Here is a 25140-nt window from a genome sequence, read left to right as displayed (position 1 = left end):
CTGGGCTTTGCCCACCTCGTGAGGCCTTTTCCCACCATTGCGAATGCGGTAACTGGGCTTTGCTCACCTCGTGAAGCCTTTTCCCACCATTGCGAATGCTGTTTGCATTCTCTGGACAACAGGGACGACACCGTGTCTCTGACGGACGGATCCCACGTGCCCTGGTGTCTCACTGCAGCTCCAAGGAGCACAGATCAGATGCCAGCGGCCCCTGAGACAGGGCAGTGGCTTTGGCCTTTATTAGTGTCTTTTCCCTGATTTGCTGGTTTTCTTTAACAGGGCTGTGAACAACCGCCACCACCACCAGAAAAGCACAAAACACAAGATTTCAGCTTTAGTCCCGCTTAGTGAAACACGCCTTACCTCAGGAGGTAGCTGTAGGCTAGAAAGAGCAGGACTGTCCCTCTGGCATGCCTGGCCAGGCCCCCGGCTGCCCTGCCCGCTGCCCTGGCCTTGCCCACTCCCCGCGAGGCGGGCTACATCGCTGTCGCTCTCGTCTCTGTCTCAGACACGGTTCTTCAGTTGGCACAAAACCTCTTCTGAGACTCGGCCTCGCTTTGCTGCCATGAGAAAGAAACCACACAGCTGCACTCCTAACTCAGGCCCTCCTCTTATGGAAGACCATTAGAACTTCCTTCTGCAGGGGATTTGTGTTAGGTAGCGCTGGGTCTCTGTGCTGATTCCGTCTGCACTTTAAATGAAACGCACTTATATGCAATGTTCCTGGGAAGAAGCTCTCTCCCTTCAACCCCCTGACCCCCCTCTTTCCCATGAGATGCTCTCTGGTGTCGGCGGCATCCTGAGTGGGCACCACCCCTGCCCATCACTGTCCTGCCTTTTCCGGCATGCAGTGCAGGGGGCCCTGGGCTAGAGCCTCCAGTCACTCGCCCCCACTCTCTCCCGCGCCAGGCGCCGTGGCCAGCACGGAAGTGAAGATGAAGCTGCAGGAGTTTGTCCTCAATAAAAAGAAGGCCCTGGCTCACCGGAGCCTGAACCACTGCATGTCCAGCGACCCTCGCTACTGGTACGGGTACGTGGAGGGCCCCGGGCACACGGGGTCCGTGGGAGACCGGAGGGGCGCTCGGTTCTCCCCCCGGGAGGGCGTGGGATTAGATGCTCCCTGAGCCAGCAGCAGACGTGGTCAGACCCGAGCAGTCCAGTGGTCAGGGCACACGGCTGTTGTCCAGATGCAGAGAGGGCTGCTCTTTAAACAAACGTTGAAGGGAAACTCGTGGGGCGGTGTCTGACCATAGTCTTGGCTTCTCATGCAATTTTTGGCCACAAAAGGCACCTGTTAAACTGGAACTCTGGTCTAAATCGTCCATATGCACCTACTGAATTTCTGCCCAACATGTTATTGATTACTGGTCAAGTCAAAAGCACCTGTGGTCTTTTTATTGTTTTTATGCTAAGAACCTCCCAGAGCCTGCGTAGCTGACAGAGACCACAGACTGCCTGTCAGTGCTCAGAGGCCGACGAGCCTGGCAAAGAGGACCTGAGCTTGGTGGCGGGATTGCTCGTGTGTTGGGTTTTTCCTCTGGGCCCGCGTGTGGCTCTGAGGGGCTGGCCACTGACCCAGGCCAAGCTGGAAGTGCAGTGACAAAGTTCTGTGGCTTCAGACCATAGTCCGGGGTGCCCCACAGGTTTTTTCTGCTTTGATATCGTTTGCTTCTCCGTTCAAGGGTGATTCTGTCCTGGAAGAAGCCTCATCGGCAGCTTTTTAAAATAAAAATGGGATTATCATTCGTTCATGGAGGGAAAGCATAGCTCTTCCTGGAGCCCCGAGATGGATAGCAGTCTTGCTAACATGCTGCCAGACCACATAGAAATGAACGCGTTTGTTTCAGTAGATTCGGCCTAAAGGGCGTTTTGGTTCTGAAGCCATCTCCACTCTGAGTGTCTGCAGCCCCCGCAACACACGACCGCTCCGGCTGCACCCGCACCGGCCGGCTGTGGGCTCAGCAGCGCCACCACCCGGCCACAGGCGCGACGGCAGCGGCCGCCTCAAAGAGCCGCGCATGGCGGCCACGTGCCCCAAGCGCTGGACACTGGGGCCGTGCTCCTGGGGGCCCCACTACGTGGCGGCGCTGATCCGTTGTCTCCCCACTAGTGACCACCCCCTGGGTTTTGTGCTGGGAAGGCTCTGTTGTCCTCCTTTGTTGGGGGCGGGGGGGCTACCAGGCAAATGCCCTGCACTGTGGTAGGTTGGGCAGGGCAGGAAGAGAAGCGGGGTGGGGTTGGGGGGGTCCAGGACCCCCTGGAGTAGCCTGTTGGGTAAAGGTGGGCAGTGCTCCTGGATCCTCCCTTGGGAGAGGTGATGTGATCTGCAGGCTAGGAAGCTTTTCAGCAGAGGCCCTGTTCTGAGAGCAGCAGGGGTCTTCAGGAGCAGTGCTAGGAAGGCGGTGGGCCCAGAGGAGGTTGTGGTGGGAGGAGGGTCATGGTTGACCATGCCGGAGTCAATGGATGGTGGCCACAGGGATGCAAAGGGAAGATTGGGGTGTCAGGACCCCCGTGAGTGGAGACATGGGGCGTCCAACCTCCAGGAATAGATGCCATGGTGATGTACTTGCGTGCAAAGAGGAGGATGGAGTCCACGGGCTGGGAGCTTGCATCACCTCCAGTGCTGGGGGCTGCTGGGGAGGGGGTCAGCAAGGAGCCCCTGGGAACTGGAAGGGAGAGGCGGGGGCAGGCAGGCTGGGCCTGGGGACAGGGTCCCAAAGGGTTGGATATGGCTCCCTGGTGGGCAGGGTGGCCCAGCTTCGGAGGCGGCTTGCTTGCCCCGGTCCAGTGCTTGGTGGGGAAATCCCTCTTTCCCAGGGGACGGGGCCGTGCCCGCTGCAGCCGGGGAAGGACTCACCTCCGTGGAGTCAGAGGGAATGGGCCTGTTTGCCTTGGACTTGGGAGGCTCCTTGATTTGTCACACAAACCAAAGCAAATCATGGGTCATGTTCACTTGCTGCATGACGGCAAGATGGGAAAACCCATCTTTATAGAGAAAAACCTCGCCTGGACTCCAGCTTCACTCCACCCGTGATGGTCAGCTCAGGTGTCATGGGCCTGAACATAAAAGCTGCATTGTTAAAACTTCCAGAAGAAAATGTAGGACAAAGTTTTCATGACGTTGGTGAAGAGGTAAGCAAGGAGATCTTTGAACACCCAAATCATCAACTATAAACCAAAAATGTAAACTTAATCAAAACTTAATACTTTCATCCTTTGAAAGGCACCCTTAAGAAAATAAAAAGGCAAGGCCCAGACAGAAACAAAATACTCACAATGAATGTGAGCAGCCGAGCCCTTGATCCAAAATACATAAGGAAGTCCTACAACTCAAAGAGCTTCCCTGGCGGCTCAGATGGTAGAGAATCTGCCTGCAATGCAGGAGACCCAGGTTCGATCCCTGGGTTGGGAAGATCCCCTGAAGGGAAGGGCAACCCATTCCAGTATTCTTGCCTGGAAAATTCCATGGACAGAGGAGCATGGCAGGCTACAGTCCTTGGGAGCACAAAGAGTCAGACACGACTGAGCAAGTAACACTTCACTTCACAACTCAATAACAAAAAGACAAGCACCCTACTGAAAAAATATAGACAAAAGACATGAGCCAATACCTCACAATGAGTTTGAGCAAGCTCCAGGAGTTGGTGATGGACAGGGAAGCCTGGCGTGCTGCAATCCATGGTGTCGCAAAGAGTTGGACACGACTGAGTGACTGAACTGATTACCTCACAAAATAAGATGCAAATGGTCAGTAATTTCACGAAGATCATTAGTCACCCTGGAAATGCACTGCACAGCGAGATGACCCCTCACACACAGGAACGGCTGAAATTGAACAAACCCAGTGCCAGCTTTCCAGGTGGCTCAACCGTAAAGAGTCCACCTGCCAGGAGACGCAAGAGAGGAAGGTTCTATCCCTGGGTCAGGAAGATTCCCATGGAGGAGGAAGTGGCAACCCACTCCAGTATTCTTGCCTATATGCCCACTCCATGACCCATGACCCATTCTCCTAGGTGTGTCCCTAAGAGCAGGTGAAGTCTTCCATCCGGGCATGACTTGTGTTCTGATGGTCACAGCAATTCTGCTCATTGTCTCCAAAGCATGGAGGTAGCTGAGTGTCCGCCAGCAGGTGATGGCAACACGGACCCCCGCTTTCTCATCTGCTCAGCAAGGCCCGGGGCGGCCTGCCCATACCGAGAAACATCAGGCTTCGGAGAAGACGCAGAGTCTGTGCCTTCAGATGCCATCTGCATGTGGTCCTAGAGTCGGCACAGCCGGTCTGTAGGGACGGGAAGCCAAGTGGCAGGGGCCGGGGAGGGGGCAGAGGGCCTTCCCGTGGAGGTGACTGTTCTCTGTGCTGTACTGGCATGGTTTTACCGTGTACCTGGGTCATAACCCCCAGTTTTAGGCATACCGGAGGAGACCGTGCTGCCTGCCATGGTAGCCGCCAGCCACGTGGGCTCCGGGGCATCGAAATGGACTGTTCAAATGGAGACAAGCTGTGAACATCAGACACTCCAGATGTGAAAAAAATGAGAACTATCTCCTTAATACTTTTTAGTTGCAATGATAGGATTTGGGGTGTATTGGATTAAGAACACCAAACGTAATTTCACTGCTTTCTTTTTGTTCCTGCTCACGTGGCCAAGAAAGAATTTTAAATTGCACACGCAGCCTGTATTACTTCTGTTGCACAGTGCTGGTGTGAGCGATTACAAATGTTATTCACCTGCATAAACCTGAGGTCATGGGAAAGGCCAGTTGTTGGTAGAATTTAGTTAAATGGCTAAATTTACTAAATTACTTGGTAAATGGCTGAGTTTGTGTTCGGCTTTGTTCCGTATCATGGTCAGAGCAATGTTTAGAAAGAAAAAGCAGGCATGTTTGTCTTCCATCTTCTTCACTGAGGACTGATGGTCTTTAAGACGCGGTGCCTCTTCCGTCAGCCAGGATCACAGCAGAGCTACTCCAGGCGCTTCCTCCCAGCTGGAAGGGCAGGTCGAACACCTGGACAGCAATTCTGGCTGGAGCTGAGTTAGAAGAGCAGCTCCTCACGTTCTGCCCCCGGGGTGCAAGGGGTGTGTGTGGTCTGTGTGTGAGGTGTATCTGTATGTAGAGTGCGTGTGTGTGTGTGTGGTGTGTCTATTTGTGTCTGTGTGTGTGTGTCTGTGTGTGGTCTCTGTGTGTGAGGTGTATCTATGTGTGTAGTATGTGTGTCTATGTCTGTGGTATGTGTGTGTGTGGTGTATGTGTGTGGTCTCTGTGTGTGTGGTCTGTGTGGTGTGTCTGTGTAGTGTGTGTCTGTCTGTCTGTGTCTGTCTGTGTAAGTGTGAGTGTGTGCCTGTGCACTGGTTGCGTGTGAGGGTGGGTGAGAGTTCACGTGCCCCTGCAGACAAGGACGGGCCTTGCCCTCGCTCACACCCGCGGCCGTCGCCCGCTGCGGCGCATGTGAGCCCCGGGCTCTGTGACGAGGGCCGGGTCCCATAGGAGGGCCAGCGGCTACTGCTTCCTGGGAGGCCCCGGCCTCTAGCGATGAGCTGGTTTTCCTCCGTTTTGCGTGGTGTTTGGAGGCCTGGGGAAGCCTGGCTGCTGAGAAGTCAGGTTCCATCCTCGCAGCCACCGGCAGGGGTCCAGCTCCGCTGGGTCAGCCTGGCCGCTGCCCCGGGCCCGAGTGCCCTCTCGGACGGCGCGGAACAGCGGCTTGGGGGCCAACCCCGCCTGTGCTCCTCCACGTCAGGGCTGGACGGGAGGGAGGGTTTCAGTACTGATGGCATCTCAAGAGATCAAGACAGAGGAGAAAGTCTGCTAGATCTTGCACGGAACGTACTTCTGGCTTAATTGCAAAGTCTACCATCGGAATCTAGTGACAGTGGTTATTATTACCTATGAGGTTTCATTAATCGTAATTATCCATGTGTTGAGATTACATAACACACACACGGGCTTTTCCATGTTTCTCATGAAGGAGAAAGTGAACTCTCTCCCAGCTTAGACCTCGCAGTGATGGCACGGTTTGGGGCTGCCGAGGCCATGCTCCCTGGAGGCTGTGGCCTGGAGAAGTCGGGTAGAGAGACGCCCTCAGACCTTCCGTGGGGTTGTGCCAGACTGGACCCCCAAGTGAGGCCTGGCAGTCCGACGCAGCGAGGGTGCGGACGGCATGAGCGTGGCTAGTCCAGCCCTGAGCCCACGGCCCTGGCCCCCGACGTGCGTCCTGGGGGTGGTGGGGCTGCAGGCGGGCAGCAGGCCTGTCCCAGGGATCTGAGCGCCCGCTGTGGCCTGCCTGCAGGCATTCGTGGATCCGGCTCCGTGATCACTGTGTGCTTTACACCCATTTGCGCTCTCAAATATTTAAACATCCACCTGTAAGCGTTTAAGTGCTCACATTCTCAATTCAAACAACACCAGGTGTGTGGGGACGTGGAGTGCTGTGTATGCAAATAAATAGTCTAACAAATTCCAAATAAGTAAGTTGGCTAATTTGTTTCAAGTCATTAAGCAGATTACACCGAGTACAGACTCTTGGAATTCATTACACCTTCAGTGTTGCCAGCGAGACACAGCACGTTTGCGGACGGTCATCACCAGCACGGCCAACACCCCCTCCTGAGGCCTGAGCCCACCTCGAGCTGCCTCTGGCAGCGCCCTGCCTGTCATTCCGTTTGGGGCTGTGTCCGCCAACTCACAGAGGAAGCAAATTTCCCAGGATCAGCTCCTGGGGCCCAGGGTGCCGCCGATCCCTGCCTCCCCAGGGGAGGGGAGATGGCCGGGGTGACCGTCCCTGGGAGGGGGACAGTCCCCACGTGGCCTCTGCCCTCCAGGACCCAGAGGCCACCAGCACTGTCCCTACAGGCCCCGGCCAGGTCTCGGCCACCTCCAACAACAGCTGCGTTCCTTGCACCTGGAGCCTGCTGTCTCCCTCCTGCGTCCTGGGGCCAGGCCCCTCAGTGGCCGGGGGCAACACCCCCCTCAGCCTGAGGCCTGCCAGGCCAGGAGACCCCAAGAGCGAGGGGGCCAGGCAGAGCCCAGGGATTGGAGCACGCGTGCAGCCCCTCGGCCCGGCTGTCCTCAGCCCCTTGGGCCTGGGGAAGGCTGCACGTGGCCAGGTGCGCAGGCTCACAGGTGGCCTTGTATCATCATTTCAGTCCTGCCCCAGGAGGAAGCCAGGCTGCCCAGCAGGCTGGCCACCAAGCCAGGCCCACGCGTCAAAGGGAGAACCGTCCATGTGGGCGCCCAGGGGTGCTCTTCCTGCACGGCCTGGGCTCCAGGTCCCTGAGGGTCACTCAGCCTCTGTCCCCCCCTTTCTCTCCAGGAAGACGCAGCACAGCTCGCTGGACCAGAGCTCCCCGCCCCAGAGCGGGGCGTCGGCCTCCTACAACCACCCGGTCCTGGGCATGTACGACGCCAAAGATGACTTCCCCCTCAGAAAGACAGGTGGGTGCGGGGCCACTGTAGGGGGAGGGGATTGGGGGGCCCACCAGGGGGTCCTCAGGGCGACATCGGCCGCTCTGTCACAAGCCAGAAGAAGGATGTTTAGACACAAGCGAAGTGCCCGGGACCCCTGGACCCTGTCCAGCGGTGACTCTGTAAGCGGGCAGTGGCTTTTAAGAAGGATTGAAGCAGCCCTGGGTCTTGCACTGGGGCGCTCAGGAGGGCAGGAGCCAGCAAGGCAAGCCTCTCCCCAAAGCTGTGCCCCTGGGAAGCCTGGCCGCCCTCCTGGTTGTGGAGGGCGGGGCTCTGCTCTCGGAGGCGGCAGGTGTAGCCTGGCCCTCGAGGGAAATGCCGGGCTTCATGGAGTGGGGGTGTGCGGCAGCTGCTTTTTCACGAACATGAATTTGTCTTCATTCAAAGGATTTTGGTCAGTTCCGGACAGAGAAGCTTTGGAACAGCTTCGCCACCGGAGTGGTGGGGTACAGGGAGCAGGGCTGGGGGCCCCTGCCTCCCCATCCTAAGGACACAGGCGGGCCCCCTGTAGGCAGTGCACCCCAGGAAGGACGTGGGGTCACCAGCCCCAAACAGGAGCCGGACACAGAGGAGGTGCTTCCGCTCAGTGCCAGGGGACTTGACCTGCATCCTGGGTGCAAGGAGGAGGGGCCCCGTCCCAGAGCTGGACCCCAGTGGGCAGCGGGGTCCACAGAGCCTTGCCCGGTCGGAGGGACGTCTGCGTGCGTGGCTGGGGTTCTGCGTCGGCTGGCAGCACTTTACCGGTGAATCTGTGAGCGTGGCTTCTGCCTCCCGTTTGAGTGCGTGGCTGTCCCCCGTTGTGTGCTGAGAATGGCCGTGGCTCTCACCTAGAGAGCCTGCAGCCTCCACAGAAAGAAGCGTCTGTCCCGATCTGGGCCAGCCGCCCCCAGGCCTGTCCTCCATGCCCCGTCCTGGAGCTGGTGCTGCGATCAGCCACGCCGCCGCCAGTCAAACAGGGCCCTGTGCAAGGAGAGACCCGGGGCGCCTGCCCCAGGAGGCCTGGGCCTGGTGGAAGTGGAACCCAGGGAGGTGGGGAGCTGGCTCTGAGCAAGTGGCTGGTGGTTCTGCAGCTCAGTGGGTGTCTCCCTCCTTTGCAGCCCTGGGCTCCATGACAGATTTCTTAGGCTCTCCTGACCTCAGTTTCTCATCTGCAAAGTGGGCACGCTGTGTGCACAGCGCTTGTGCCCACCCTGGGGCAGGGGAGGACATGGAGGACAGAGCTCCTGGCCACCGAGTTAGAGCCACCTTCTGTGTGGCCCTGAGCTGCGTGATAATCAGCAGCGCCGCCCCCAGCCCCGCGTCCCCAGGACAGAAAAGAGGCCCCACCCCGCGCTGCGTGGGCTGCGGAGAAGCTCAGTAGAGACGTGCTTGCCCTGTCTGTCTTCTAAAACAGCAGCCCTGGAACATTAGCAATAGTAATAAGGCCAAGGCTCTAGGGGAGAGTTTCAGCCCCTTAGGGGACAGAGTGCAGCACAGCGTCCTGCGTCTTTCTCGAAGCACCTATTTTCAAACACTTGCCGCTGCTAATTCTGAATAATTTACATCTATCTATGCATTTAGCTTCCTGGTGGCTCAGGCAGTAAAGAGTCCGTCTGCAGTGCAGGAGACCTGGGTTTGATCCCTGGGTCGGGAAGATCCCCTGGAGGAGGACATGGCAACCCACTCCAGTGTTCTTGCCTGGAGAACCCCATGGATGGAGCAGCTTCGCGGACTGCAGTCCATGGGGCCGTGAAGAGTAGGACCCGACTGAGCAGCCGACACACTTGCTCAGCTAATCCCATGGGGATCCGCCTTCCCTCCATCTTTACAGGCAGTTTGGGGCAAGTGAGCCTCAGGACACTGTGTCAGCGACGGCTGCTCCCGGGGGGGTCCTGTCTGGGCCCTGGGGACAGAGTCTGTGTCTGCGGGAGCTGTGTGTCTGTGACGGACTCAGGGCTGTGGCCCCCGGGGCGGACACTCATGCTCAGGCCTTGCTAGGTCACATGGCAGAAAGCTGGGGACCCCGGGGTTCCTGGCACTTAGCCAGGAGGACGTGTGCTCACTCCCAGGCAGGGCCCTGAGCCCGAGCAGCGGCTGGCTCCCTGCGCACCTCCACAGTGGTTAGGGAGCACGCTGGTCAGGCGCTCCCCAGGTGCCCAGCCATGAGCTGTGCAGCAGGCAGGGGACAGGCCAGCACTGTCCACGTGCTCCAGTCCTGCAGGAGGAGGGGAGCTGCAGAGTCCAAGCCCAGGTTGGACCTGTGGGGCTCCGGGGGAGGGGGCCTGGCCCGTGGAGGGCAGGGCTGGCTTTTTACCCCAAATAAACAGAGAGGACTGAGGCCCCCCCATCGGGTTTGCACAGAAGCCCTGGCCCATTGGCTGTCTCTGGGCCTCAGGGTTCCCCTCCGCAGCCCCTGGCCCGGTGGGGCCCCCGCCGCCAGGGAGGGCCTGCCTGGGCTGAGACAGTGGGCAGTGTCCGGTGGAGAGCCCGGGTATCTGATCACTGAGACCCCGTGACACGTCAGTGAGTGTACGCAGCTCGCCCTGCAGTCATCCCCTTCCTACTCATCCTAGCCATGAGTAGCGTGGCTCGAGGTTACCAGGGACGCACGTGGCACATCTCTCTGCAGTTTGGGAAGGGCGGGTCGCCTCGCGGTCCGTCTGGTTCTGATGTGGTTTGTGGACCGGGGGCAGCCCGCTGGCCTGGGCAGCTGTGGGCATGGGCCGCACTGCATACCGCTATGCCTGGGTGTGCTTCATGTGGGTCTGGGCGGGGCTGGGGGGGTCGGGGGCCCTGCGGTCCTGGCGCGGGACAAGGCACTTCCTTAGCTTTCCGGGTGGGGTGAAGGGGGTTGACCCAAGCCAACCTAAGCTCCCAGCCCTCAGGGGGCTTTTGGTGCTGCGTCTTCCCTCAACTTTGTGCTTGTTGCAAAGTGGGTGTGAATATGTTCATAGGGTTTTCATAAAGGCTTTGTTGTGCTTTACCGAAGAAACTTCCAGAGATGACACGTGTAGTTAAGTATTGATACTAGGCAGTGTCTCTGTGGAAAAGGACCTCGCTGTCCATCAGACCTGGACTCCTCTTCGCATGAGAAGTGCCCAGTGAGACCTGGACTTATCTTGTCCAGATGCGCCCTCTTCATACCTGAGTTTGGCAGCAGCCTGAAATACGCTATCGAAACGATTGGTGTAAACACCAGTCTTAGACACCATGTAGAGTGCTTTTTTTTTTTAATTAAAAAATCACAAGAGGAATGCATCGGTTCAGTTCAGTCGCTCAGTCGTGTCCGACTCTTTGTGACCCCATGGACTGCAGCACACCAGGCCTCCCTGTCCATCACCAAATCCCGGAGCTTGCTCAAACTCATGTCCATCGAGTCAGAGATGCCATCCAACCATCTCATCCTCTGTCACCCCCTTCTCCTTCTGCCTTCAGTCTTCCCCAGCATCAGGGTCTTTTTCCAAGGAGTCAGTTCTTTGCATCAGGTGGCCAAAGTATTGGAGCTTCAGCGTCAACATCAATCCTTCCAATGACTATTCAGGGTTGATTTCCTTTTGGATGGACTGGTTGGATCTCCTTGCAGTCCAAGGCACTCTCAAGAATCTTCTCCAACACCACAGTTCAAAAGCATCAATTCTTTGACACTCAGCTTTCTTTATAGTTCAGTTCTCACATCCATACATGACCACTGGAAAAACCATAGCTTTGACTACATGGACCTTTGGTGGCAAAGTAATGTCTCTGCTTTTGAATATGCTGTCTGGGTTGGTCATAACTTTCCTTCCAAGGAGTAAGCATCTTTTAATTTCATGGCTGCAGTCACCATCTGCAGTGATTTTGGAGCCCAAGAAAATAAAGTCTCTCACTGTTTCCATTGTTTCCCCATCTATTTCCCATGAAGTGATGGGACCAGATGCCATGATCTTAGTTTTCTGAATGTTGTGCTTTAAGCCAACTTTTTCACTCTCCTCTTTCACTTTCATCAAGAGGCTCTTTAGTTTTTCACTTTCTGCCATAAGGGTGGTGTCATCAGCATATCTGAGGTTATTGATATTTCTCCTGGCAGTGTTGATTCCAGCTTGTACTTCATCCAGCCCAGCATTTCTCATTGATGTACTCTGCATATAAGTTAAATAAGCAGGGTGACAATACACAGCCTTAATGTACTCCTTTTCCCGATTTGGAACCAGTCTGTTGTACCATGTCCAGTTCTAACCTGCTTCCTGACCTGCATATAGGTTTCTCAGGAGGCAGGTCAGATGGTCTGGTATTCCCATCTCTTTCAGAATTTTCCACAGTTGGTTGTGATCCACACAGTCAAAGGCTTTGGCATAGTCAATAAAGGAGAAGTAAATGTTTTTCTGGAACTCTCGCTTTTTCAGTGCTCCAGTGGATGTTGGCAATTTGATCTCTGGTTCCTCTGCCTTTTCTAAATCCAGCTTGAACATCTGTAAGTTCACGGTTCATGTATTGCTGAAGCCTGGCTTGGAGAATTTTGAGCATTAGTTTACTGGCGTGTCAGATGAGTGCAATTTTGTGGTAGTTTGAGCATTCTCTGTCATTGCCTTTCTTTGGGACTGGAATGAAAACTGACCTTTTCCAGTCCTGTGGCCACTGCTGAGTTTTCCCAATTTGCTGGCATATTGAGTGCAGCACTTTCACAGCATCATCTTTCAGGATTTGAAATAGCTCAGCTGGAATTCCATCACCTCCACTAGCTTTGTTCGTAGTGATGCTTTCTAAGGCCCACTTGACTTCTCATTCCAGGATGTCTGGCTCTAGGTGAGTGATCTCACCATCGTGATTATCTGGGTCGTGAAGATCTTTTTTGTACAGTTCTTCTGTGTATTCTTGCCACCTCTTCTTAATATCTTCTGCTTCTGTTAGGGCCATACCATTTCTGTTCTTTACTATGTCCATTTTGCATAAAATGTTCCCTTGGTATCTCTGATTTTCTTGAAGAGATCTCTAGTCTTTCCCATTCTATTGTTTTCCTCTATTTCTTTGCATTGATCACTGAGGAAGGCTTTCTTATCTCTCCTTGCTATTCTTTGCAACTCTGCATTTAATGGGTATATCTTTCCTTTTCTCTTTTGCCTTTTGCGTCTTTTCTTTTCTCAGCTATTTGTAAGGCCTCCTCTGACAACCATTTTGCCTTTTTGCATTTCTTTTTCTTGGGGATGGTCTTGATCCCTGTCTCTGGTACAGTGTCACAAACCTCCATCCATAGTTCTTCCAGGACTCTGTCTATCAGATCTAATCCCTTGAATCTATTTGTCACTTCCACTGTATAATCGTAAGGGATTTGATTTAGGTCATACCTGAATGGTCTAGCGGTTTTCCCTACTTTCTTCAACTTAAGTCTGAATTCCAACAAGTTAAAACATAAGTCAGATGCGTGCGTCACGCGTGTGACCTCCGGAAGCAGCCCTGTGTCTGGTTTGGTGCCTACGGCGCAGACGGGGTCTATGCCGGCGTGTGGGGGGGGTGTGTCTGTGTGCGGGTGATACGCATGGACTGTCTCTTTGTCGAGAAAACATCTGCTTTGCACTTTTGCTGTAGCTCCACTTCTCAGTTACTATTGTATCTGGGGTACCACTCCATTTCAACGCATAAGGTCAACACCTTTCCTATATTATCTCAACTTACAATTATTGTAGCAGTGGTAACTGTTTTCTAGCTTTTAGTTCTGCCCTCAAATATGGGGGCCTATAGTCACGCTGCAGGATCGACTCCTGAGTTAGAAAGCGTGTGCAGAGCCTACAAAGCCCAGCTTGCTGAGCCGCACCCTCCGCTCGTGAGAGGTCCTCGTCCCTCTTCACTCACGCGATGCCTCCACGGGTCACCCCAGCCAGCCTGATGGGTGCCGAAGCCGTGACCTCTCTGCCTTTTCAAAGAGCAGTTCCGTCCCCGTCAGGGACGTGCATGTCTGTTACGTCTCATCGTCCCTGCTTGGGAGTAAGCTGAGCGCCACGTTGCAGAACCGCTGGGCCTCGTTCCCAGGGCCCAGTGTGGCCCGTGCCTCTGAGCCTTGTGGCGTGCGTGCTGGCCAGGCGCGCCCCCCTGTGCCCAGCATCTGCCGCCACGCCGGGCACTCAGGGACGGTCCCCAATGTCGGCTCAGTGGCAGCTCCCCTATATGCTTTTCTCTCGGCCGGCTTTTTTTTCTCATTGCTTTATACATTAATATCCCTCCTGCGTCTGTCACGTATGCTACAAAGAATTGTATTCCAGCCTGTCCTCTGTCTTTCTAGAAAAGAAGAAAAGTCGCTCAGTTGTGTCTGACTCTTTGCGACCCCAGGGACTCTACAGTCCATGGAATTCTCCAGGCCAGAACACTGGAGTGGGGAGCCTTTCCCTCCTCCAGGGGATCTTCCCAACCCAGGGATCAAACCCAGGTCTCCCACATTGCAGGCGGATTCTTTACCAGCTCAGCCACCAGGGAAGCCCTTGTCTTTCTAGAGTTCTCTTTTCATTGTTATCAGAGTAAGTAACTGTCCATAAGTCACAGAGCCCCACAAGGCTCCCTCCAGGAATAGCTGGCCCCGGCCCGCCCGGCCCTGTGTCATGATGGCAATGCACAGAAAGGGCACGTAAACCGCCCGTGACCTTGACTGCATCCCAGTTTGTGTGTGACTTCCCTTTATCCTGAAGTTGATGGTATGTTTCATTTGCTTAGTTTTCTGTCTGCCTGTGTTTTAAAATTGAGGTATAGTTGATGTACAATATTATACAGCTTTCAAGTGGACAGTTTTTTAAAGTTGTATTCCATTTGTAGTTATTATAAAATATCACTCTGCCCTGGGTATCGCCCTGTCCCTGTTTTTAATTCAGCCGCATGATTTGGCAGACGGAGGAGGCTATCCTCCAGGGCAGGCAGTCCAGAGGCTCTGCTCCAGGCCCTGACTGCCCTTCACGGCCTCCCGGGCCTCTTCCCTGGACTCCACCTGCTCCTGGCTCTCGTCTCCTCCTCCACCTTGGTTGTGCAGCTCCTCCGAGCTTTCTGAGAAGCTATGTGCGGAACGTGACTCTCTGGAGCCCTTGCCTGCTGGCAGGTGCCTTTATCCTGGCTCCCGAGTGATGGATAGTGTGGCTAGGTCCAGAGTCACCTTCCTTCAGGGCTTTCAGGCCCTTGTCTTACCCTGCAAATGACCGGAGCTTGACCCTGCTCACAAGGCTGACTCTTGGGCCCCGAAGCTCTGAGACCTCCCGGGACACCCCCGTCAGGACCAGGCCGCCAACAGGGCCCCCCACGCTGGGGCGGGGGCCGCGCTGTCCTTCCTGGGTCTTGGGCAGACTCCTCCCCAGGAGACATGTGGCTGTAGCAACCTTGTGCAGGCTCAGCTGGCATCTTGCGGGGAAAAGGGTTGCGCCTGTTAATCTCGCCGGGGAGCTGGGCTTTTTTTTTTTCTTTTCAAATAACGGTAAAGTAAGAAGCTGAGCGTAGAAATAGAAATAAGTGAAACGTGAAGCTCCACTTCTCAGAAATGTAAAAACAGTATTAAATATTAAAAAACACAGAAGCGGGTCCTCTCGCCGGCAGGGATGGCTGCTCCGTTACTGGGTCCTTTTCCTCTTTGGACACGAACATCCTGCCGGGGAACCTGGCCATCCAGACAGACACTGCAGAGCAGAGGGCGTCTGCCCTGTGATCGGGGTCTCCGGAGCAGGCTGCGCATCTGGCGACGCTGCCACCTTGCTCGCGCCTCACACCTCATTTCTCTGGGAAGCACCCTTCAGGTGGGCTGCTCCTCCCTCCTCCCAGGACCCGCCTTTACCTCCCAGCACCCCCCAGGGTCACCCCACTGCCGGCACCCCCGGCCCTGCCCCCAGGCTCCCCAGAGGATGGAGTCACAGTGGCTGTGAGACGCACGCGCGGCCTCATTCTTATAACACCAGCCAGCTTACTTCCAACTCTGAGGGGAAGTCTGATCCTGTTGCTTGTTGCTCTAGAGAGCGGTCAACTTCCTTTTCCAGAAGGATTAAAATCAGCTGCTGATTACAAACAAAAACAAGAGGTAAAAGAAACTCGCCGGTTTGCAGATCCACAAGTAGCAGAAGCTTGAATGAACTCATAAAGCCTCCAAAGGCAGAAGTCTGGTGCTGAGCTCACCGCTGCTACGGGCTCCCAAGTGCCTACCCGTGGGGCTGACTCGGGTGTCCAGAGGCCACAGGGAGGGCCCCGCTGAGTGAGGCTGCCCCCTTCCCAAGGCAGCCACGCTGACGTGAGACTGGACTGGTCCAGGGTGCAGAAGCCAGACCGCTGCGGGTTTGCAAAGGGCTCCATTCGCACAAGCAGGGCTGTTACCAAGAGCAACCCGCACACCTGTGCTGGGGGGTCAGGCGACACGGAGGGGAACGGGCCTCACCTGCAGGCAGGTGGCTAACCCTCTCATCAGGTGGGTTGGCCTTAGCACCTCTCGGTGGCTGGGATCCGAGTGGGCAGCCGGCCTGGGCTGTCACACGTGGGGGAATCTTTGATTTGCAGGTGAGCGAGGACGTGTGTGATGTAGGAGTCGGGAAAACCGCCCCCAGGCACCTTGGCCCCGTTGTGTCTGCCGGCCGGTAATGACGTCTCCTTTCCCTGCAGCTTCTGAACCCAACCTGAAATTACGCTCCAGGCTAAAGCAGAAAGTGGCTGAGAGACGGAGCAGTCCTCTGCTACGCAGGAAAGATGGGCCAGTGGTCACGGCTCTGAAAAAGCGTCCCCTGGATGTCACAGGTACTTTGAGTGTAAACCCCACCGCCTGCCTGCCGATCTCAGAGAGGCCAGCCTGCACGCTCTCCCTTTAGTTGGGAACCCTGCATCTCTCCGCATCCACACCCGCCCTCCGAGTCCCGAGGGCGGTGCCAGCCCCCAGGACTGAGTCCGAGGGCCCCAGGTGGTCCCCAGAGGCGCTCAGAGCCCTGTTCCTGGGCAGCGTGTCCAGCCCCCAGCCTGGACCCGCAGGGCAGCTGAGAGCAGTCAGGCCCCCGGACATCCCGGAAGACGGTCAGGGATTCTAAGTGGAAGGTTCTCTGGAGCTGGAGTGTTTAACAGCTCCCGCCCTGTGGGTGGTGAGCCCAGGTCTCTTACCTGCCCCTGCCCATTAAACGGCAGTCTTCCTGGGAAGGAGGCGGGAGCTTGGGAGTCTCCGTGCCCGGGTCCGCGCGCTGCTCTCGGCCCCCACCTAGTGGCCGACGCGCGGAAGCACACCCATCGGGCCGAGGCCCTTCCTGGTGGTCCCGAGGACACACCCCACTTCCTGGGCCTGTGCGGCCAGGAGGGCACGCGCCACTCTCAAGGGGCACACCGCCTCTGGAGGGCGCACCCCTCGTGCAGAGGGCGCACAGCCCCCGTTCCTGGAATCACAGCACAGAGGGGTTGCCCAGGTGGCCTGGAAAGAGGCGGGGAGGGCCCATGAGCACCAAGGACAGGGTTTTATGGAGACCCGCAGTTCTCGGGGCCGCCCCCCAGGAAGAAGGGGCTCCTGGGCGCCGTGGGAGGGGCCTCAGCTCTGAGCGCGGGGTCTGGGGTGAGCTGAGCGCCCTCAGCCCTGCCCTGCGGCCGGGGTGGAGCCTGCCAGAAGTCGGGTCTGGGCCCGGTGGTTCTGATAGAGAGACCAGGCTGCCCTCACCGCGGGTTCTGAGCAGACTCGGGCCTCGCAAGAGGCAGGGCGCATGTTTCCCCCGCCTCCCCCCGCACCGAGGCCTAGTCTCTTCCGGGGGCAGCAGCCCCACTGGTCAGGCCTGGCCACTTCTGTCCTGGGGCTGGCTCTGGCCTTCACGCCCTCAGCCTGTGAGGTCAGGACCAGGCTGGGCACTGCAATGCTGAGCTGCGTCCTCACCTCCCAGCAGCTTCCTCTCTGACTCCAGAGACCAGGCACCACACTGGGGCTGGGAACACATGGCCTGCGGCACCTGCTCAGTGCTGGGCAGCATCGCCCAGAGAGGGCACCGTGCGGGAAGCAGGAAAGGAGGGCGGTGGGTGCCCCCTGGGCCAGGGGGAGCTCGACGTATGGGCACAGGCCGCACGGAGATGGGGGTGGGTTTCCGGTCCAGCACAGCCCCAGGGGGCTGGGGGGTTGCAGAATGCTCTGAGCTGGCTTTCCAGAAGATGGGAAAATAAGGTCCTCTGGACAGGAGGGTGGGGTCCCCTCTCCTGGGGTCCTGGGGAGGAGAGGGCCGCGGCATCCCAGACGTGGCTCCTCTGGCCTGTACAGGGAGGCCAGGAGGGACGGAGGCGAGGGCGCGGCCAGTGGCGGCCCTCAGATGTTCATGAAGCAGGTCAGGGGCCTGGCCGCATCACACCGTGTGTGCCTACTCCCTCATCAGAGCTGTGCCTGGCAGGGCGAGCGGACAGGAGAAGCAGCCGCCCCTCTGACCCTGTCCAGAGAAATGCCGTTAACCTCTGAGTGCATTTCCTTCCAGTCCTTTCTGTGCGGGTCTGGCATGTACCCTGTGTACACTCGATCCCTTTCCCACTCGATATTAGTCACAACACTCTTGCGCCTTTAATGATATTCCACCGTGTTGATGCAAATGATACCATGGTGATTATGCATTCATATTTACTTTCTTAGGCCAGATTCCTTGAATTGGAGTGAAAAAGTAGTCCAAACACTGTTGAGCTGAAGATGAGTGAAAAGTTGGAGAGATGACATATAATTTTTATTGCCCCCAAAAGTTGTCCTGGTTTCCCACTCTGAAGGGTTTACCTGCCAATGGTGCTGGGCGGGCCTGTTTAAAGCAGGGCCAGAGGGGAGGCTCTGTGCAACTGGGGGCAGGCTGACAGCAGGGAGGGTGCCCAGGCAGGGCGATGCCCGTGGTGGGTGTTGGGGGGTGACCTGTGACACGTGCCAGCCCAGGTGGCCTTCCCAGTGTGAAAGTGACTTAACCTGGTGGAGGCCAGGCTCTGGATCTGGTGGGTGGGGAACCAGGGCCTGGGTTTACCGTCAGTGCACGGGGGAGACGAGGGGGGTCTCAGGGAGCCTCGAGTGGACAGAGGCACTTGCTGCCAGGGTGTTCCCAGGGGGATGGCTGCTCGGTGGCGAGGACTCGAGTGCTCACGGTCCCCTGGGTGGAGGGGGTCATGCATGTGCCCTTGGGATCGGGTCTCCTCCGTGAGAGCTGGGCCTGCGGGAGTGGGCACTGCCGTCCATCCGCATGGCACCCTCAGCCTCCTCACTGTTGCCCCGACTTCAGCTGGAACCAAGTCTGAGTCCCCCAGGCCCCACTGGCAGCTCTATGGGCTCGCGCTCCTGGGCCGGGCCTCAGTGGCGGGGAGCAGGGCGTGGAGATTTGCCCTGGAAAATGCCTGTTGAGCCCCTTTGGGATCCAGCTTCAGGAGATGGACCAGGCTTCCGCTCCACGTGCCTGCAAGTCTAGGTCGGGGTAGAATGTTAAGTCGTCAGAGGTCCCGTGGTCAGTGTGCTTGGGGCAGGCAGTGAAGTGAAAGTCGCTCAGTCGTGTCCGACTCTTTGTGACCCCATGGACTATACAGTCCGTAGAATTCTCCGGGCCAGAATACTGGAGTGGGTAGCCTAGCCCTTCTCCAGAGGATCTTCCTGACTCAGGAATTGAACTGGGGTCTCCTGCATTGAGGAGCTATCAGGGAAGCAGGCTCTAGGGAGGGAAAGGCAGACAGCTCAGGCTGGTTCCCTCTGAGAGGCTGTACCTGGAGGCGCCAGTGTTGGACACCATCCAGCCAGACGAGAACTCAGAAACGCAAGACACCCCTCCTGTCACCATAGAGAGTCGCAGGGGCTCCCGTCACGGGTTTGCACACACAGCAGTAGTGGCTCCTTTGGCAGTGAGGGTGGGAGGACCGGGGTGGGACACGCTCCATCCTCAGCCCCGGCCATGGTGGGTGAGATGGGGCCATACAGGTCAGCACAGCTGCTTGGAGACTGTCCGGGACACATTGTCAGATAACCTGGTCAGTCACAGAGGCCAACAGCTGAGCTTTTCCCAGGATGTCTGGAAAACTCGAGGATTGGCTCAAAGCAGACGTTGACAGAGGAGGCTGTGTACGTGAGCACAGCGCACTTGACCTTCCCCTGTTCACAGGCATTTGGCCTCTGTGCTTTCTCGTCTCTTGTTACAATATTAACGATTGTTCAGGGCTTGTTTTTCTGGTGTTTATGATCATTTACAAAAGAAGAGTAAAATTGACAGTGTGTGTTCAGCTCAGAAGGTTTCAGGGGCGCGTCTGGGGTCACGGGTTTGTGAAGGTCTCGAGTCGACAGCACAGCCGGGAGCAGGGAATTAGCTCCATGGCCCCTGGGTGGGGACTGTGGTCCTGTCCTTTCCACCATCGGCCAGCTCAGAACAGAGGGCCACCACAGCGGGAGGCCAGCCCAGCTCACACCTCAGGGTCCTCGCTGGGACCTGGGTCAGGCTCACGAGTGTCTCTCCCTCCTAGACTCGGCGTGCAGCAGTGCCCCAGGCTCCGCGCCCAGCTCGCCCAACAACAGCTCCGGGAACGTGAGCACGGAGAACGGGATCACGCCCGCCGTCCCCAGCATCCCGGCCGAGGTCAGTGAGCGGTGCGCTCGTCCGCAGGGCGGTGTCCAGCCGCCCTCCCATCTTGACCGTCGGGGCAGAGTCTCCAAGGCATCTCAGGACTTCCGAGCCTCAGGCCATGGGGGACGGTGCCCCTCACCTCTGCCGGGCAGACCCCAGCTGTGCTGCAGGTTGAGAGGCCGCTCCTGGAGAACCCTCCTGGGGCTGCTCCAGCCAGGCGGGGGCGCCTCAGGGCTGGCTGCAGGCTGCACCCTTGACCAGACCTGGGTCAGGGCAATGTTCCAGAACCTTCAGTCCCTGCTTTCTTTTTCCTCCTTATTCACTCTGCTCCCCCGGCTCATGCCACGAGTGTCTGGAGCTCCCACCTGGTGCCAGCCCTGCGGCCCCCACACAGGGCCAGTTTCCACTCCACTGGGGAGGGCGGGTGCTGGCCAGAAGGGGAGCCGGCTGCACACCCCACTTCCCAGGGCTGAGCCGGCTGTGCCGTGCGCTTCCTGCTCGGATGGTCCTGACTGTGAGGTTCTTGTGAGGTGTCTTTTTTTTTTTTAAGTTCCTTCCAACTTACAGGAGGCTGTCATTTGTCAAACACGGTACTTTGCTCTCTTCCTTAAATGTTTAGAAATGAGTCCTGCCCCTCCAGAGGTCTGACAGGTTTTGGTTGAAGTACACAGGCCCACGTGTCCACTCCATTTTCAGTTTTTAGACACTTAAGATACAAAGCAGACTTTTAGAAACTGAGTTGATTTCATGCTGCTGCCTCTTGCTTGTTAATCCCCTTTGTTCTTTTCCTTGTACGTCTTTATTACCTGTGCCTTTCAGCCTCCCCGTTTAAAGACTTGTTTAGATTAAGAGTTTTAACAATCCGTCTCTGTGAGGCTGAGGTCATAGCTGAGATCTATCTGTTATCAGCTTTAGAACTTGCCCTAGAAATTGCTTCCCAGAATGAGCTGTAAAGGCTGCATGTGGCTTGTCAGTTGTGCTCACAGATCCCGGTTTTATTTCAATGGGTAGTCACCTAATGGTTTCTACTGTAGAGATGCCTTATTTGAGTGGATGCCAGTTTAAGTTGCATGTTAATTTTTACAAATTGCATTTTCATGTAAATTAAGCTACTGGAAATTAATAGAAGATGTCAAAGGATTTGCAAGAAACAAAGATTGCAGTTGGTGTGTTTTATGTTAGATATTTACTGTAATCAGAGGGCTAGCCCTTGAAAATGTGGTCACAGTTGGATGTCCTTCGTGGATTTCAGTTGAGTTAGGCCTGGGCAGTTCCCTGAGTGCCTCTGAAATCTCGAGGCCAGAGCTGGCCGCTCGTCTTCCTCCTCGCATCCAGAGGCGGCCAGGGGTCCTCACACGGGAGGGGGCCACTGGCCCAGTCCTGCAGCCCCTTTCCCAGCTGGACTGAGGGATGCTCAGCATTGTCCTTACATGGGGGGAGCAGGGCTCCCCAACCCTGGAAGCCTCTCCCCAGGGAGGGAGCTTCATGCGATGCTGAAAGCCAGGTGGGATCTGGGGATGGCAGTGGGGGTGCTGCCCCGGCCCCGGCCTTCCTGGGCAGCTGACGGCATGCCATAGGGCAGATGTAGACGGCCAGCAGTGGAAACGTGAGCCAGTCAGCACATGAGACAGTTCCCAGAAGGCTGCTTGACTTCTAAACGTGAAGCAGGTTTGGTTTGTTTGTTTTTTTGGAAAAAAGACTTGGTTATAAAGAGGAAATGACAACTTTGAAGCATTCAGTGTTTGCTTGTTTTATTCCTGGGCAATGATAATACAGTGGAATCATGCTTTCCTTGGCAAGCTCAGTCACTTTCTCTAAATCAGAGCTTGCTGATTTTTTTAAAACCAGAAAAAGAGCTACTTTTAAAGTCGCCCCTTAGTCATTACTGTACCATTTACTATGTGAACAGAGTAAAGTGATGCAGCCTTCACTAGGAGAGACACTCTAACCTCCCTCCCGAGTGGCCCTTCCTACGGTGCCCTCAGAGCACAAGTGTGTGTGAGTTTCCACTGACACTGTGCGTGTGACACCAGGAAGCCACCCAGGGACTGCTGCCCGGCACAGGACTCCAGCAAACACACGCCGAGGTGGTCATCGCTCCACCCTCGGATGGACCGAGGGGCAACTGAGGGGCACTTACCGGCCGGGGCTGCAGTCCTGCCCTTGTTCACAGTAACTTTCAGCTCATATTCTTTCTAACCGTGCCAATGAAATCTTAAAGCAGGCAAAATGTTTCTCAGCCTTAATTCTATAATCCATTGTGAGAAGAGCTAGGAGAAAACCGGTTTTAAGTCCATCATTAGTGTCATTTTCTACTACTGAGAGGGGGCAGTGTGAATACAACAGTGTCCTTTCTACCAGGAACCTTCATTCTAGAGGCAAAACGACACGGAATACGACAGTGATTCAAGTCCTCGGAGACTGGCGCTTAGGCATACATGGTAATAAGATTCCAGGTCGTCCACAGGATCTTTCCAACCTGAGTGTCCCCGTGGATGACTGTGTCCTTGTGTGTGAACACACCTCGTGGATTTACCCTCTGACTGGCTGTAGGGCCCTGTGAATGCTGCTGAGGTCAAGTCCATCTGTGTCCAGCTTCCTCTCCCAAGAGCGTGTCCTGCGAGTGGAGTGGGGTTTAAGATCAAAGGCTAGATCTGTTTTTAAGACTTTTGACATGGATGGCCAAACTGTCCTGTAGAAGGAGCAGGCTGATTATGGTCCACCCAGCAGTACGGTTATGTTTCTCTGGGTCAAGATGCGGTTGTCATTCTAAAATATCTTTGCCAACTGCATAGGTTTTTTAATGTTTTTTTTTTTTTAGATCTTTTTTTTTTTTTTTAGATTACTGCTGATGTTTTTTTTCAAATGAGTTTCTTCTCCATCCTGGTCTTCTTTGTTGCTTCTCACTCATTGTTGTTTGATTTGCTTGCTCTTTACATATCGCCTTTGTCTGTACTACAGTCGCCAACGTTGTCATCACTGTTATTTGCCTTTTATGTGAAGGCATTTTTCTATAATCTACATTTCCCTCTCTGGTTCCTACCTCTCACATGATGTTTGGAAAGACATTCCTGATCCTAAGACTACATTTTTAAGAATATTATCCTAGGTTTATTCTGATAGTTTTACAGTGTTGTGTGGATTGAACAAGAGCAAACAAGAGAGGGACAGGTCGTGAATCAATTGATGGCTTTGTGATGCTGTGTCTGCCTCCGAGCTGTCCTTGTTCACACGGCTCTGTTCCGGGGACCTCAGCCTGCCCTGGAGGGTTTCTCTCGTCGCTTCCTGTGGCCCAGGCTTAGGGCCACAGGCCGGCCGTGCAGCCTGCGTGACGCCCGTGTGCTCTGTCCGCAGACCAGCCTGGCGCACAGACTCGTGGCGCGAGAGGGCTCGGTGGGCCCGCTGCCCCTCTACACCTCACCATCCCTGCCCAACATCACGCTGGGGCTGCCTGCCACCGGCCCCTCCACGGTAAGTGGGCGCCCCTGGGGTCTGCGAGGCGGTGATGCGGGGCAGCGCCCCCCAGGCCCCTGACCCGGGCGCCCGGCTGTGCCTGTCTGTCCAGGGGGCAGCCGGCCAGCAGGAGGCCGAGAGACTGGCCCTCCCCGCCCTGCAGCAGCGCATCTCCCTCTTCCCCGGCACCCACCTCGCCCCCTACCTGGGCACGGCGCCCCTGGAGCGTGACGCCGGCGCGGCCCCTGGCTCCCTCCTGCAACACGTGGTCCTCCTGGAGCAGCCACCTGCACAGACGCCCCTTGTCACAGGTGAGCAGGCCACGTCGGGCCGTCCTGGGCTCCCTGGGGGAGGGCGGGTGACCTGTCCTCCAGAACTCCTGCTCCCAAGCCCTCCCACGCCAGGCTGTGGCCGGAGAGGCCGAGTCCACTCACAGGCCAGGGGCGTGGAAGCCAGAGCGTCAGACACACCTTCTGGTTGATTTCCCGAGAGCAGGTTGCAGCTTCCTGACGTGTCTGCCCTTTGGGTGCTCAGGGTGTGATGGAGCACCGAGCTGGCCCTGCTGGGCAGCGGGTTCCTATCAGCAGCAATGTTGTTTTTTTTAAATGTGCCCCATCTAATGGGTGGTTATGTTTAGAAAAAAAAAAAATTAGGGCTTTCCCCGTGGCTCAAATGGTAAAGAGTCTGCCTGCAATGCAGGAGACCCAGGTTCAATCCCTGAGTCGGGAAGATCCCCTGGAGGAGGGCACGGCAACCCACTCCAGAATTCTTGCCTGGAGAATCCCATGGACAGAGGAGCCTGGCGGGCTACAGTACATGGGGTCACAAAGAGTCAGACATGATTGAGTGACTCACACACACACACACAAATTTGCTATAAGATTTGCATAGCAACAGCAGTGTAAAGGTGTTACTTTACGAGTGACAGAGTGCTCAGGGTTCGCTGTTAAATGAGGGGGCCCTGCTGCAGAGCTGACCTCCCAGGTCCAGGCGCCATCCAGCTGGGTCTTTAGCTTCCTCCCCAGGTTTTAGGAGGGCCGACAGAGTCCCCAGGGTCAGTATCAGCAGGGGAGTTCCCCTCAGCTGTTGGTTGCTCTGGTGGAGACGTTTGGTTTTATCGTTCTCAGCATTCACCCTTGCTCTCTCCCTTACTTCCCAGCTGGCCTGTCTGTCCTTCCCAGCGTCGTGTGGGCCCTTCCCTGCCCCACTCCCTGTTCCCGGGCCTCCCTGGGGTCGCCTTACACTCCTGTAGGTATGCCAGGAAGCCCTCCCCAGGCCCAGAGCTGTGGCTGTTCACATTGACACTGGAAGTTGTGGCTTTTTCACTTTTTTTTTTCTCTTTTCACTTTTATTTTGTGTTAGGGTATAGCCAATTAACAAACAATACTTCCCTGGTGGCTCAGACACTGAAATGTCTGCCTGCAATGCAGGAGAGTCAGATTTAATCCATGGGTCAGGGAGATTCCCCTGGAGAAGGGAACAGCAACCCACTCCAATATTCTTGCTTAGAAAAATCCCATGGACAGAGGAGCCTGGCAGGCTGCAGTCCATAGGGTCACAGAGTCGGATTCGACTGAGCAACTGAGGCTTTCACTTTCATAGTGAAAATCTCACTTTCATTGTTAACAACAGTGCGGTGACTGTTTCAGGTGGGCAGTGGAGGGACCCAGCCACTCATACACACATATCCGTGCTCCCTCAAACCCGCCTCCCATCCAGGCCGCCACACCACACGGAGCAGAGT

The 25140-nt window shown here is 56.1% G+C and overlaps 1 protein-coding gene across 1 annotated transcript in view; it reads left to right on the top strand.

Annotated features, from left to right (window-relative positions):
- HDAC4 (histone deacetylase 4) overlaps window positions 1–25140 on the top strand; it is a 236111-nt gene that overhangs the window by 153434 nt on the left and 57537 nt on the right. Inside the window, exons 5-10 of the mRNA XM_040231985.1 lie at window positions 910–1030; window positions 7310–7431; window positions 16030–16161; window positions 19843–19955; window positions 23298–23414; window positions 23509–23707. Coding sequence (XP_040087919.1) covers window positions 910–1030; window positions 7310–7431; window positions 16030–16161; window positions 19843–19955; window positions 23298–23414; window positions 23509–23707 — 804 coding nt within the window. The remainder of the gene's footprint in view (window positions 1–909; window positions 1031–7309; window positions 7432–16029; window positions 16162–19842; window positions 19956–23297; window positions 23415–23508; window positions 23708–25140) is intronic.

This window comes from Oryx dammah, unplaced genomic scaffold (genome assembly GCF_014754425.2).
Source record: "Oryx dammah isolate SB20612 unplaced genomic scaffold, SCBI_Odam_1.1 HiC_scaffold_28, whole genome shotgun sequence".
NCBI classification, from domain to species: domain Eukaryota; kingdom Metazoa; phylum Chordata; class Mammalia; order Artiodactyla; family Bovidae; genus Oryx; species Oryx dammah.
This window is presented reverse-complemented; position numbering and strand designations above follow the sequence as displayed.